Genomic DNA, 13414 nt, shown 5'->3' on the forward strand with positions numbered 1-13414 from the left:
AATCTCTCGTCGCCAAGGCTTTTTGTCACGGTTTTTATTGGTTGACGGCTCATGCTGATGCTGAGGATTTGGTCAGCAAATGTGACTATTGTTAGAAGTTTTCACGACGAGCTCATGTTTTGGCTCAAGAGTTGAGGATGATTCCAATTACTTGGTCGTTTGTGACTTGGGGGCTTGATATGGTTGGGTCCTTCAAGAGGTCCAAGGATAAAAAAACACCTTTTGGTGGCAGTTGATAAGTTCACTAAGTGGGTTGAAGCAGAGCCGGTTAGTAAGTGTGATCCAGCAACGGCGGTTCAATTCATCAAGAAGGTGATCTTCCGTTTTGGCTTTCCACACAGCATCATAACAGATAATGGTACTAATCTCTCTAAAGGCTCTATGAAATAATTTTGTCAACGGGAGCATATTCGGCTTGACGTTTCCTCTATGGCTCACTCTCAATCCAATGGTCAAGCGGAACGAGCTAATCAAGAGATTCTACGAGGCATCAAGCCCCGGCTTATGGTTCCTTTGAAAAGAACACCGGGTTGTTGGGTGGAGGAGTTACCCTCAGTGTTATGGAGTATCAATACAGCCCCCAAAAGATCTACAGGTTACACACCTTTCTTCGTGGTTTATGGAGCAGAGGCGGTTCTCCCTAGTGACATCCGTCACAATTCACCCCGGGTGGCGGCTTATGTTGAAGCTGACAATGAAAAGGCATGTCAAGACGCACTTGACCTGTTAGATGAGGAGCGTGACCTTGCGGCGGCTCGTTCAGAGATTTACCAGCAAGATCTACGTCGTTACCACAACCGCCGGGTCAAAACCAGAACCTTTCAAGAGGGCGACTTAGTGCTCCGGCTCATCCAGGATCAGACGGATATGCATAGACTATCACCACCTTGGGAAGGACCTTTCGTGGTTAGCAAGAATCTGCATAATGGGTCATACTACCTTATCGACGTTCGAGACCACAAGGACTCACGCACATAGGAGAAGGAGACCCGTCGGCCATGGAACATTGCTCATCTTCGGCCCTACTATACTTGAGCCACCAGATCTCATGATGTACATAGTCTGATGATGTATATATTATAAACAATATAATAAAGCCGGCATCCTTGATAATTCAAGGCCTCTGTCGTTTCACTTCATCGAAGTTGAGTCTTTATCGTCATCTTATATGTTCACTTAATAGGCTTGACGCCCAAATTTCAGGGACCAAAGAGAGTTGGATGCACAGCACAGCTCAAACATAGGTCCCCGACGAGCATGATTCGTAAGTGTGTCACTTGGGGGCTTCCTGTTCAAACATAGGTGTCTTCACCAAAGAGAACATGGCGTTACTACCCTCTTGACTAGGTTATCTTGTTCAAACATAGGTGTATTTGACCAAAGAGGACATAACCTTTCCGGGTCATCCTACCTGTATACCAGCTGCTTCAACTCCATCAGGTCATCCTGATTAATCCGCTGAACTCTTAAACAATCAGTCTTTTACGGTGTATTCACCAAAGGTCCTGAGCTTGCTAAGGTTCAAATGACGGTTTGTCATGCGAGAGCACGGCTTACAGATAGTCAGGATAGATCCAGGCTTCATAAGCCGCCTTCCTTGAAACTTGGATAAATCGGCCCGTGATGCATGTTGCTACTCTGCCCCGCGTACTCCCGATAAGTCTATCTTTAAACAAGACCTGACTTTATCTAGGTTCAAATGTTGATTGGGTACTGTGAGTGCCGGCTCACGGAAAGCACGTACCTTCCAGTGGCTCAGGCTAGTTTCATCGAAGAAGACACTTCGGCTTGGCGGCCTACAAAAGACTCAGATTTTTTGATTTCTTATTTCTTTCATCTCTTTTTCGCCATTTGGTTTTACAAATCGGGCCAAGCTGCCCTATTTATGGCTCATATTTGAAGCATCTTTTGGGTTTTTTGCAACCCGCCAGGATGGCAGACTCTAAGTCGCCAGAGCGTAAGAATCTGATGCTTAGAGTTATAGCTCTAAAAATTCTAATTGCATGAAGCTGATAAACCGACAGTTTAAGTACACACCACAGGTACGATATTTTATTCAGCATTGTGGTTAGACTCGCCCTGGTTATGAACTTTACGTCCCCAGTGGCTTCAATTGGGTATCATGACCCGCCCGGCGGTAAACTACCAGGGTACTTGTGATTTGTTTGTGTGCAGGATAATTATCACAATGATCTGCATAAATCCACGCTATCATAAGCATACAGAGATAGTTTCTCAAATTGGCAGATCAACAGTATTGCGCAAAACAGAAATGCGCACGATGGCACGGCGGATTAAAAGTTTTACTACCCTATTACATGACTCCATGAGTAAAACAAGATCAAGTGTTTTGCAAGGATCAAGCATGTACACTGCCCGACGGTTCATTCTTCTTGGCCTTGCTGATTTGAGGCCTACGGGTCATCCCTTTCCGGTTCTTCGTCCTCCTCCACCGTCTGAAAAATTTGGTGATGACCAATCGATACCAGATAAAGCTTGAAACTCAGCTTCGTCATCTATAAGATCAGACGGCTCAACTTTAGGGGCAAAAGTATGCTTACGGATTGGAGGGATCAGATCCATCACTCTATAAGCCGGCGTAGGCATCTTCTGATTTTCTTTGTTATAAGCCAGATGGTACTTCGAAAGGTCCGAGTCATTGGCAATCTGAGTTGCCATTGGACGTATATCTTTCATACAAGCCGCAAAGTCATTTTGGTCAAACGGAGTACCATCCTCTTTTAAGCTTGGGTATCCAGTGGCTACATCGGCCGGGTCTAGTTCTGGTACCCATGCTTTAGCCCGGCTCAAAGTTGTCACGGCGCCGGCTCTTGCAGATGATCGCTTCATCTCGTCAATCCTAGTAGGCAGCACAGAAAGTTTCTTCAAGACATCTATCAAGAGAGTATGTGCTGCATTAGTTCGAGAAATTGTGGCTAGTGCACGCTGAGCTCCAGTATAAAGTTGTTCAACAAGAGTGTAAACAGCTTTGAGCTTCACAAGCATATCTTGGTTAAGATTGCTGCTCTTGGGACCTGAGTAAATTACAGATTGGTTAGCGGCGGTTTATACTATCAAGAAAAGGATTCACTTTGGATGGTTAGCAAGGCGACTCACCAAAGATAGCAGAAACCATCTGAGATACACGGTGTTTTAAGTCAGTGAGCTCAGTGGTCACCTCTTGAAGAGCCGCCTCTGTTTTCTCAGCTCGTTGCGTCAAAGCAGTCTTTTCTTCAGCCCAAGTTTTTCTCTCCACCTCAAAGCTGGTTTTCAGTTTTTTCGTCTCAGATATGCTAAACTGGAATTTTGACTCAGCCTTCCGGGTCTCATATTCCTGATTCGACAGCCGGGTCTTTGCATCAGTCAATTGTGATTCAAGTTCAGCAGTAGCAGCCTGTATAAAACACAGAGTTGTCAACATGTTCATATCAGGGTTACAGGAATATAAATATCAAGTCTTTTGCAAGCAACAACACTTGGCACTTTGGGGCTAATGCCTGCCGAAAAATTTATTAATACAAAGCGGCTCATGTGAATAAGTCCCAAGCACTTTGCAAGCAAGGCTACTTGGCACTTGGGGGCTAATGCATATCGCTTGTGTCTTCCTACTATTTTATGATGACCCGGTTGTGCTGTAAACAATCATAGTCGATTTATGGAGGCTACACAGATAAGCTTTCACTTTTAAACAATAGTAAATAGGACCGGCTCATTCGTGCTGATTAAACCGACCCTTGGGGACTACGGATGCAATGCTAAATTGTTTAAACATCCGGTGTAATTCTAAACTAGCCTTGCAAGGATTCTACTACAGATGCTTATGGATTATTTTAAGTCTACATCATATCCAATCTTATCATAACCAGTAGACTTGGGGGCTGGCGGGATATACATAACTTATTTAAAGCCGAAAATCATACCTCATTCTTTTGATGCATCTGCTTCACCATATCAATTTCAAGATCGTGGCTGGAGTGTACTTGATTGAGGTAGCCAGACAGAATTTCACTGCTGCTCAATTGTGCATAGTGGGAGACATCAAACCTCACTTTCCGCCTCTCAATAACCTCTTGCTTGGTGGAGTGCTTGGCCAAGACAATTGGATTTCCCGGTTCTAGAAAACCTGTGCCAGTGATCAGAACGTCATCAGCATGAGTCTCTGGCGGCTTAAGCGAGCTTGATGGTTCAGTGTTTAAAGAGTCGGTATTGGTCTGTTCAACGGAGAGGTCGGGAATTTCAGGTGGAGCGTCAGAGGCAGGTTCTTCTGGCTATTTTTCAGAGACTTCGGGTGCAGAGACTTGCTGCTCCATTTCAACAACTTCAGGTGCCTCAGTTGGTTTGGTCACCTTTGCCTTCTTACTAGGCTTTGCTTGTCCGCTACACGAGTTGTGACAAATCAGTATAATTGTATGAATGTAAAGAAGTACAAAGTAAAAAGTAATTGTCGTTACCCAGGGGCAGTCTTGAAAGCCGGCAGCTGGGTCTGTGATGAGTCGCCAGAGGAAGAACGGGAAACCTCCTGGTACTTTGAATTAGAGGAATTGAGTGGATGGTGAACGAGACCCGTCAGCGGGTAAAGGGAATTTAAGTTTGAAAAGACCTCGCTTCAGCGTTTCCATGGAGCCAGAGTGTTTGGTAAACCGGAGGACAGTTCTTCACCTCCGTTGTTCCGAGTCTGGCGCTGGCTCTCGTGCTGCTTTTGCTTCAAAAGAAAGTGAGGATCCAAATGAGCTAAGGGGTGTGAAAAGCTTACTTTCCGGATTACTCGTCGAATTTTCTGTCTTGGCAAAGGTGCTGAGCCAGAGGGAATAATGGTTACCTCTTCTTCAACTGCTTGGCTGCCCCCCGTGTCATCCTGAGAGTAGTCAATGTCAATAAGATAATTGAAAAAGGAGCCAAGGGAGTCAAGGGCTACCTCTGACTCAGCGCTATCATCTAGCTCAAACATTTCAGAGGCACTTGGTTTCTTATTATGCTTCTTGGTGGGTTTCTTGGCGGCTCTCTTGGCAGCCCTGGCCTTTTTGGCGGCTTCATGGTCATACTTTGCCTTCCAAAAATCAGATTTAGCCTGTGAAAGACAGTAAAATTGAGTTAGTGCAATATCTGACTGATGAGATGAAAGTAAAGTAAGTTAAGAGGCTCACATCTGGCGGCGGATTAAGTGTGCAGAAAGGGTTCAGACCCACTTTGTTGCAGTCTTCTATATCTTCATTCAGAAGGGTTTTTGTCATTTCAGTAATAGCATCATCCGTTAAGCGCAAGGAGCTATGGCGTAATGGATCCTTTGTACCGCCTGTATAAGTACACATTAAGCCGGGTCAGCGGCTCAAGGGTATGATTCGCCACGAGACCCAGCACCAGACCAAATCAATGCCAGATAGTCTGTTTCCCAGCAAAGCCTTGACCTTCGCAATTGTGGGGGCAAGCTTTTTACGTTCAGCGCCTAAGAGCTTTTCCGGAAGATTATGCTTCGGGTCAAGACGTTCAGTACGATAACCCGGCAATGGATTCTCGTCAGCCGGAGAGGTATCCTTGCAGTAAAACCATGTCTGGTTCCAATCTTTGGGATGACTCGGCAGGCGAGCATAAGGGAAGATGGCATCTCTTCTTCGTTGGATTGAGATTCCGCCAAGTTCCAAGCTGGGCCTGTTTGTAAACTCGTTTTGGTGGTTCAAATAGAAATTTCCCTAAAGAGTTCGACACTGTGCTCCTCTTGAAGATATACTTCGCAGAAAACTTGAAAGTTGCAGATGTTTGACACAAAATTGGGTCCGATGTCTTGAGGATGGAGTTGAATGAAGTGCAGAACATCTCGGAAAAATTTAGAACCGGGTGGTGAGAAGCCCTGATTCATATGATCAGTAAACACAATGAATTCGTCATCTTTGGGCCGAGATTTTTCTTCGCTTGGAGCAGGGGCGCGATAATGCATGACACTTTTTGCTGGCAAATACCCGATTTTGACAAAATCTTTGAGTGTGCCCTCAGTAACGATGGAGGGAACCCGGTTACACGAAGTGACTGTCTTTGGCGGCATTGTGAACAAAGAAGCCTAAAAAACAAGAAAGGTTTGTCGGTTCAAATTGATTCATTAAGCCGGAGATAAAAGACGCAGCATATATTCAGCATGGCGGCTTAAGTGGGGCCTAATGATATATGGGTAATTGTAAGCCGGTGATGTAAGCCGCCATGACCAACACGGATATTCAAAATCTGATAAGAGCAAATTCTACTAAGTGTTGGGACAAACAGGTTTCACGGGTTGAAGCTATAAGATTGGATCTGTAGCTGTTCAGAAAAAAGAAATAAAATATAAACCTAAGGTGGCGGCAACAGAAAAGTGGGGGTGCCCAGATGAGATCTGTTGAGATGAGGATACATTCTGATATCAAAAACAAGTGCTAAAACTGCTACCGCGCAAGATCTATATTGTTTTTTCGGATTAAAACTATGCAATCTAAGGAAGCAGAAGGAGGAATGGTGATGAACGCCGACGAACAAGGAAACCCTAAGACAGATCTATCAAGAGGAAAGATGAAGACTTATTGACGCTGATGGACAGTGGAGGGTCGATGGCGGCGTTCTGATTCGTTTAGGGTGATGCAGCGGCCGGTGTTGACGCAGTGGATGAAGGTCAACGGCGGCAGAGCTCGGGCGTGCTGGAGCGTTGCGAGAAGGAAGACGAAGACGAGAAGGCAAAGGGGGAGAATCGAAAGAGGACTCATGGCCTTATTTACAGGATTGGAATGACAAGTGGCAGGCGCGAGAATCGAGGAGACAAGGAAATGGATAGGTGACGGCACGAGCGCCTCGATTTTCGAAGGTTCGTTAAAAGAGAAGGTTTATTAAGATTTGGGTCGTATGTGGTATTAATAACAGGTGACGTCATGGCAGGTTATAACATCTCACAGGAAAATGAAGAAGGATTTTTCTAAGTGTTGAAGATTGACATGAACAAGTTCAAATCAACCTGGGGCCTAATGTTGGGGATATGGCTATTGGATATGACCCGCCCAGGAGGGGCCGGGTTATCCCAATGGCGGTTCATCTGGACAAAGCCCATGAGTATGTTGAAGATGGCGGTTCATGAAGTAGGCCTATTAAAGGACCCAAACCGAAAGGCGGCTTAAGGCTCATAAGTGTAAACCGCCATGTATATGTAACTTGTATTGTAAGGCATGTAAGATAAGTCACCGGGCCGAACACGGTTGTATGAGCCGGTCGGGACTCTGTAAGCCGCAGGACGTCAACCCATGTATATAAGGGGACGACCCGGCAACGGCTTAGGAGAAGAGACAACAGATCAAAAGCCAGGCAAAGCGTATCCGCTCCCTGGTAATCGAAACCCTAACAATACCATCTCAAACTGGATTAGGCTTTTACCTTCACCGCAAGGGGCCGAATCAGTATAAACTCCTCGTGTCCTTTGCCCCGTTTAACCCCTTTAAGCTAATCATGTCGCAATGGCTCCACAACTAAGTCCTTTCACAAAGACATCTGTCGATAAATATGAAAATAATAATGAACAAAAGTTTGTGATGTATCTGGAACTTATTGAATTTTTATTGGCGTCATTCAGATTTTATTTGCAACTAAAATTTCCTCATCGCTCTTAACAACTCATAAGTTTCTCTTTTCCACTCTCAAAGATAGCCTTAAAGCAAAGAGAGATGAACACAAGGAATGGGTCAACAAAGGGAGGAGCTTCGCCTCCAAAACACAATGCTCTCTAGGCCCTCACAAAGTCTAGGAAATGGCCCACCTGCCCAAGGGGCATGGTGTCTATTCGTAGAGAAAGCGGAAATCTTACTCTAACAAAGTAACTAGCCCGATCGCTTTTTCTTTGTCTTTGCACATTTGTTTTTCATATGATATTTCTTTAATATAAAAAGTTTCATGTCTTTGCTCTCAAGATGTGAAAGTTTTCAAATTTGAAATGAAATTTTATGATCTACATGCATATGACTGCTCGATTTTTGTTTTGATCTAATATATAACAACATTTCTTAGGAAGTATGCAAAATTACGCAATTTTATAGTTTTCTTACCGTCACTATTATTGAAGGGTAAAAGCCAAATAAAAATGTTAGACAAAATATTTGTAAATTTCTAGCGAAATAAGTTTGTCATTGTTCATTTGTGTTAATTGGATATGTTTGCACATGTGCAATTACCAGTTCATAACATAGATGAGTTGAAATACAAGGCGGTCCAAGCAATGAGACATTTAAAAAAAATCCAAAAAGTGCATTTTTTTCATACCATCAAAAGTTCCCAAAATAATTTAGCGTGAACCCAAGCAATACACTAGGAATCTATAAACATTTGCGGAAAAATGTTTTCACTTTTATTGTGCTCAATATTTTTGTAGAGCTGAAGTAACAAATAGTATTACTTCAATTTTTATTTTATTATCCTTACTAACAAAATTGTGTCTTTATCCTCCAGTTTATGGGTGCGGCTAGTATTGAAATAATACACTTCTGAAGTTAACCCTAAAGAGTAACTAGACTTACTCCTAGTTCCGTTCCGTTCAGAAAGTATGAGTGCTTATTTGATTCAACTTGTTTTCATAGGAAATTTGAAGGCTTAGAATGATTAGAATTTTCTTGTGCGTAGGATTGGAAGTTGTGGGAATTTAATCTTGGGTTGTTTTGGAATACATTCCAAAGGAATTTTGCATTCATCTTGGAAATATTCTTTAATTTCAAACAAATTTGATGCAAATTCAAACTTTTGAAACCCAAACGAACATGACATTGTTTTCCTCGATTCCTGAGTTTGCAAGAACCGTACGAATCGAAGTGTTACCCCTAGAAAAAGTGGCAATCTGATAATCATGTAACCACATGTTTCTAATATTAACACGAAAATCTCGGCAACATTACTCAACTACTCTCTCCGTTTCTAAATACTCCCTCATTCCAAAATAGATGACCCAACTTTATACTAACTTTAGTGTACAAAGCTGGGTCATCTATTTTGAAACAAAGGGAGTACAAGTCTTTGTAAAGATTTCACTATGTACCACATATGGATGTATATAGATATATTTTAGAGTGCAGATTCACTTATTTTGCTTCGTAAGTGGTTGATATTGCAATCTCTTTAAAAACTTGTATTTAGAAACGAAGAGAGTATAATACAGTAAAAAAATCTATAGCAAAGCTGTATACTTCGTCTCCTACTGCATAGTGAAGAAACAATTTTAGTGGTACATATAGTGCAGATATGCCTGAATGCAGAATCTGAATCGAATTGATCAAAGTTAACTCTGTGCAATCCATAAAGTGTCAACAGACCAAAGAACAGCAAAAATACATGTTTTAATTCACAGTAGTGAATAAAACCTTATAGGCTCACTCTGATGGTTTCGATGGCATTATATGATTTAACAATGTACACTGAACATTTCCACCATTTTACAGCTGTTAGGAATCGTCGAATTTTACAAATTACTGAAATGAAACAGGTGAGGTCCTGGTTGCATCTCCAGCGAACATCAAGATTAAGGTTGACTGAGTAAGAGGTATCGTGTGTCACAGCGTCGGTCTTCTCATTTGGCAGCCTGCTCGATCACAGATATCTTCGTCCACCTTTCCTGCTCTTCGGGTGCATTATTGCCCTGAAGAGGTGGCAACGAGAAAGCACTGACTGTGGAGCTTTTGCTTCGGATCTCTTTCAGAGCCCTAAGCGCCGCAACCGTGCTCTTCATGTACATGCTCTCCATGAACTCAATCTCATCAAGCTCCGGAATACATCTGCTGTTAGCCAAGGAAGAACTGGGGTTCAGATGCTGGTCCGCAGTGTTGCCATCTTCTTTTCCCTCTTCAATTGATACAGATGGTTTGCTTGATGGCAGGAGCTGGTCGAGCATGGCCTCACACTCCTTCACAAGCTTGTACAGGAGGTCAGTGGTGAAGAAAGGCTGAAGCAGCACATTTTGGATGAAGGGCAGACGGATAAGAGCCCCAGTTCTCTTGTCATACTTCTTGAGAATCTTCACCAGCCCTGTAATTGCAACAGAAACATGAGCATCGTTGATGATGAAATATCAAATAGCTAGGCACTTTTATCGTTAGCAAATTCTAAAAATAAATTAGGTGAAATCTGCTGAAAATGACAGACAGGAAACAAACATACAAGTGCTAAGAAGCTGCACTTTAGGAACAGCACAGCCATAGGTAACTTATCGTGCCCCCTCTATAGCGAATCCGTGGATGCAATAACTTGGTGGTAAGATTAGATAATTCCACTGTGGTACAAGCACTAAATTCAAATGAAGGGCATTCAATGGTGGCAGCGCCGGTGTTACAGGATTGTCGAAATTGTCTTCAGGATATCGGGAAGGTTACTGTCGAGCACTGTATTAGGGAATCAAATATAGTTGCTCACGAGCTAGCTAAATGGGGAAGTGCTAACCCTCCTGCTTTGTGGGTGGAGGCACCCCCTGATTTTATTTTTAAATTTTTAGCAGATGATGTAAGTGTTATTTGAAATTGAATAAAGCTAGCCCGGACGCTTTCCCGTAAAAAAAAAACCTGATCCCTCCACTAGCACCACAAGTAAAAATGGTGACAAGAACAAATGGTGAAAAAATCCTGTTAAAGTATACAGAAACCATGCATCTGGCATGTCAGGTTTGTCATAAAACCAAAAAAAAAATTCAAAGGTAAGGCTTTTTATGTGTCACTAACAATCAGCAAGTGAACACTTTGAGACAGTGACGGGACTTCAGTACTTGACTTGCCCAATTTAATCAGAAGTTTCCTAGGTCATTTCATTAAATAATTTTTGAACATAAAATAGATCATAAAAGCTTTTTGCCACCGACTTTGATAGTTGCATTGTTACAAAGGACACATAAAAGGAGCCAATATGGTATTGAGTGGGCCACAGCATGTCCACTAAAAGATGTTTGAGCGAGGGGCACTTGTGGCCCAATTTATGCACTTGGATATGAGTTTGCATCCAGACTTCTCCAAAACATGCAAAAACTATATAATCATCCATGAAATTTCCATTGATCTTCCGATTAGTAAAAGGGAGTTAACTGCATATCAACCTTGCTAATTGATTCAATGTTCATTAACATGTTGAGCTTGTCATGGTGCGAAAAATGAGCTTATCTAACAAAGAGTACAGAGGAAAAAAGATCCCACCCACAATAATTTGCCAAGCCGAAAGAAAGAAAAAGGCAAACTGATAAAACCCCTCAACTTAACAAGATCATATGTTCACTATTAAGCTTTAGTGCTACTAAATTCTAACATATTCTCATCCAGGTTAGTAAATTTGATCCCAAGAGAAAACAACAACCATCAAAACTGGCACTTAAATTGTTTTAGATTATATTATATGATTTGTCAGCAACCCCAATGATAACTAGAGCAGCATTTTTTTCACACTAGAAGCAGCAATATTGACAAAGAGGAAACAAGAGTAATCAATTGTAAAGCTAACAAATGAAGACCTAGTTTGCACAAGCACTATATATGCTCATTGCAGGACAGTCTGGAAAGGAAGTAAATGATCTAGCGCATAATACAACGTCATCAGGACATTGTGTGAGTATGTGAAAAACAAAACATATTTTTAGTGACAATAGCAGAACACCATCTTGAATGACAAAAGTTCAATGCATCATGTGACTTTAGAAGTCCTATTACATCGTGAGATGCAATTTCACGCTACTGAAAAGAACAACTTATTTTCTACAATTTGTTTTTTTATGTTTATAAGTCTAGATCTATAGTCGAATATTTGACGATTTCTACAGAAAGCCAGACAAAATCATGTCTAGTAGACCTAAAAATGTACTCCCTCTGTCCCATAATATAAGAGCATTTTTTACGCTAGCGTAGTGTCAAAAACGCTCATATATTATGGGAAGGGGGGAGTAGAGCCTATTAGGGCCATTTCAAATCACAGGAGAAAGAAATATAGTGTGATTTAAACTGATAAAAGATATCTATGCTTACGCGATAAATTGCTAATTTCTCGCAAGAAATCAAACTATTGATATCGTGCTGACGCAATTTCGCCCCAACCATTTATACATTTGTCAACGGCCGGGGCAGCAGCACGCGCAATTTCAACGGCGCAGCGGATCTATTCGCGTTGACTGTGACACAAGTGCTAGACTCACTGACAAGGAAGCCATAGCTGCTCGGAGGAACAGCAACTCCTCTTTTTCTTTACTCATGTTCACATAAGACGTAGAACCTATTCAGGCCATTTCAAATCACAAGAGAAAGAAACATAGTGTGCTCCAAACTGATAAAAGATATCTACACTTATGCGATAAATTGCTCATTTCTCGCAACAAATCGAACTGTTGATATATCGTGCTGACGCAATTTCTCCCTGACCATTTATATATTTGTCAACGTCCGGGGGAGTGCACGTGCAATTTCAACGGCGCAGCGGATCTATTTGCATTGACAGTGACACAAGTGCTCCACTCACTGACAGGGAAGCCATAGCTGCTCGGAGGAACGGCAACTCCCCTTTTTTCTTGACTCATGTTCACAAAAGCTCAATCTTAGTTCCCCCGCTTTAAGATGTAGGCTCAGTTACCTAATTACCCATATTGGAACCATCTTCCTACTCCCTTCCCATCCACTACACGCACAAGCAATTCCAAAACGAGATAAGCAACAACAAAGTACTACGTACTCACTGATTAGGAGACAGCATAAATAAATAACTAGAGACAACTCCATGCAGCGGTGATGCGGCGACTCACCGGTGTAGTTGAGGGCGCTGTAATTCTCAAGCAGCACCATCTCGCCATGGAAGTCGACGATCTCCTTGTGCACACGCAGCAACTCCTCCCTGGACTCCATCCCGGCAGCCCGGGCCACCCTGTCCTGCAACTCCTGCACCACTCACCCGCAATCTCAGTCAGATCAATGGACTCCGCGAATTACAAAGAAAATAAAAATAAAATGACGAATTGGACGGGCGGCCGGCCGGCCGGCTAGCAACCTTCTGGCGGATGATGTACTCCTCCTCCTTCTCGACGAAGAAAGAATTGAACTTGTCGAGCTCGGCCTCCAGGAGCCGCATGAAGTCGGCCTCCTCGGGCGTCATCGCCGCCGCCGCCTCGTCGCCGCCGTCCCCGGCGGGGTCCGAGACGCGGGCCCGCTTGGCCTGCCGCTCCTCGCCGTCGGCGCCGAGGCCGATGAGCTTGAGCCGCTTCTTGAGGTCCTTGTAGGACAGGAACTTGTCGCGCCACTCCGGCAGCGTCTCCACGATCTGGCTGCTCAGGCTCTTGCCGAACTTCATCGCCCCAGGCCCACGGAAACTATCCTCGCCTCCTCGCACGATCTCCAATGGCGATGGGGGGCGGAGGATCGAGGGATTGTGAGGGCGTTCGGCGGTCCTGCGGCGGACGGGGGTGGTGAAATAG

At 43.3% G+C, this 13414-nt stretch overlaps 1 protein-coding gene across 1 annotated transcript; it reads right to left on the reverse strand.

Moving 5' to 3' along the window:
• Positions 1-9258: 9258 nt before the first annotated feature.
• LOC119329284 (SPX domain-containing protein 1-like) lies at positions 9259-13408 on the reverse strand. The gene is made up of 3 exons (XM_037602300.1): positions 12991-13408; positions 12749-12881; positions 9259-10011 (listed from the first exon to the last, which is right to left on the reverse strand). Exons 1-3 carry the CDS (start codon positions 13288-13290, stop codon positions 9557-9559), a joined length of 888 nt encoding a protein of 295 aa, XP_037458197.1. The 5' UTR covers positions 13291-13408; the 3' UTR covers positions 9259-9556.
• Positions 13409-13414: the final 6 nt, after the last annotated feature.

This window comes from Triticum dicoccoides, chromosome 7A (assembly GCF_002162155.2).
Source record: "Triticum dicoccoides isolate Atlit2015 ecotype Zavitan chromosome 7A, WEW_v2.0, whole genome shotgun sequence".
NCBI lineage: Eukaryota > Viridiplantae > Streptophyta > Magnoliopsida > Poales > Poaceae > Triticum > Triticum dicoccoides.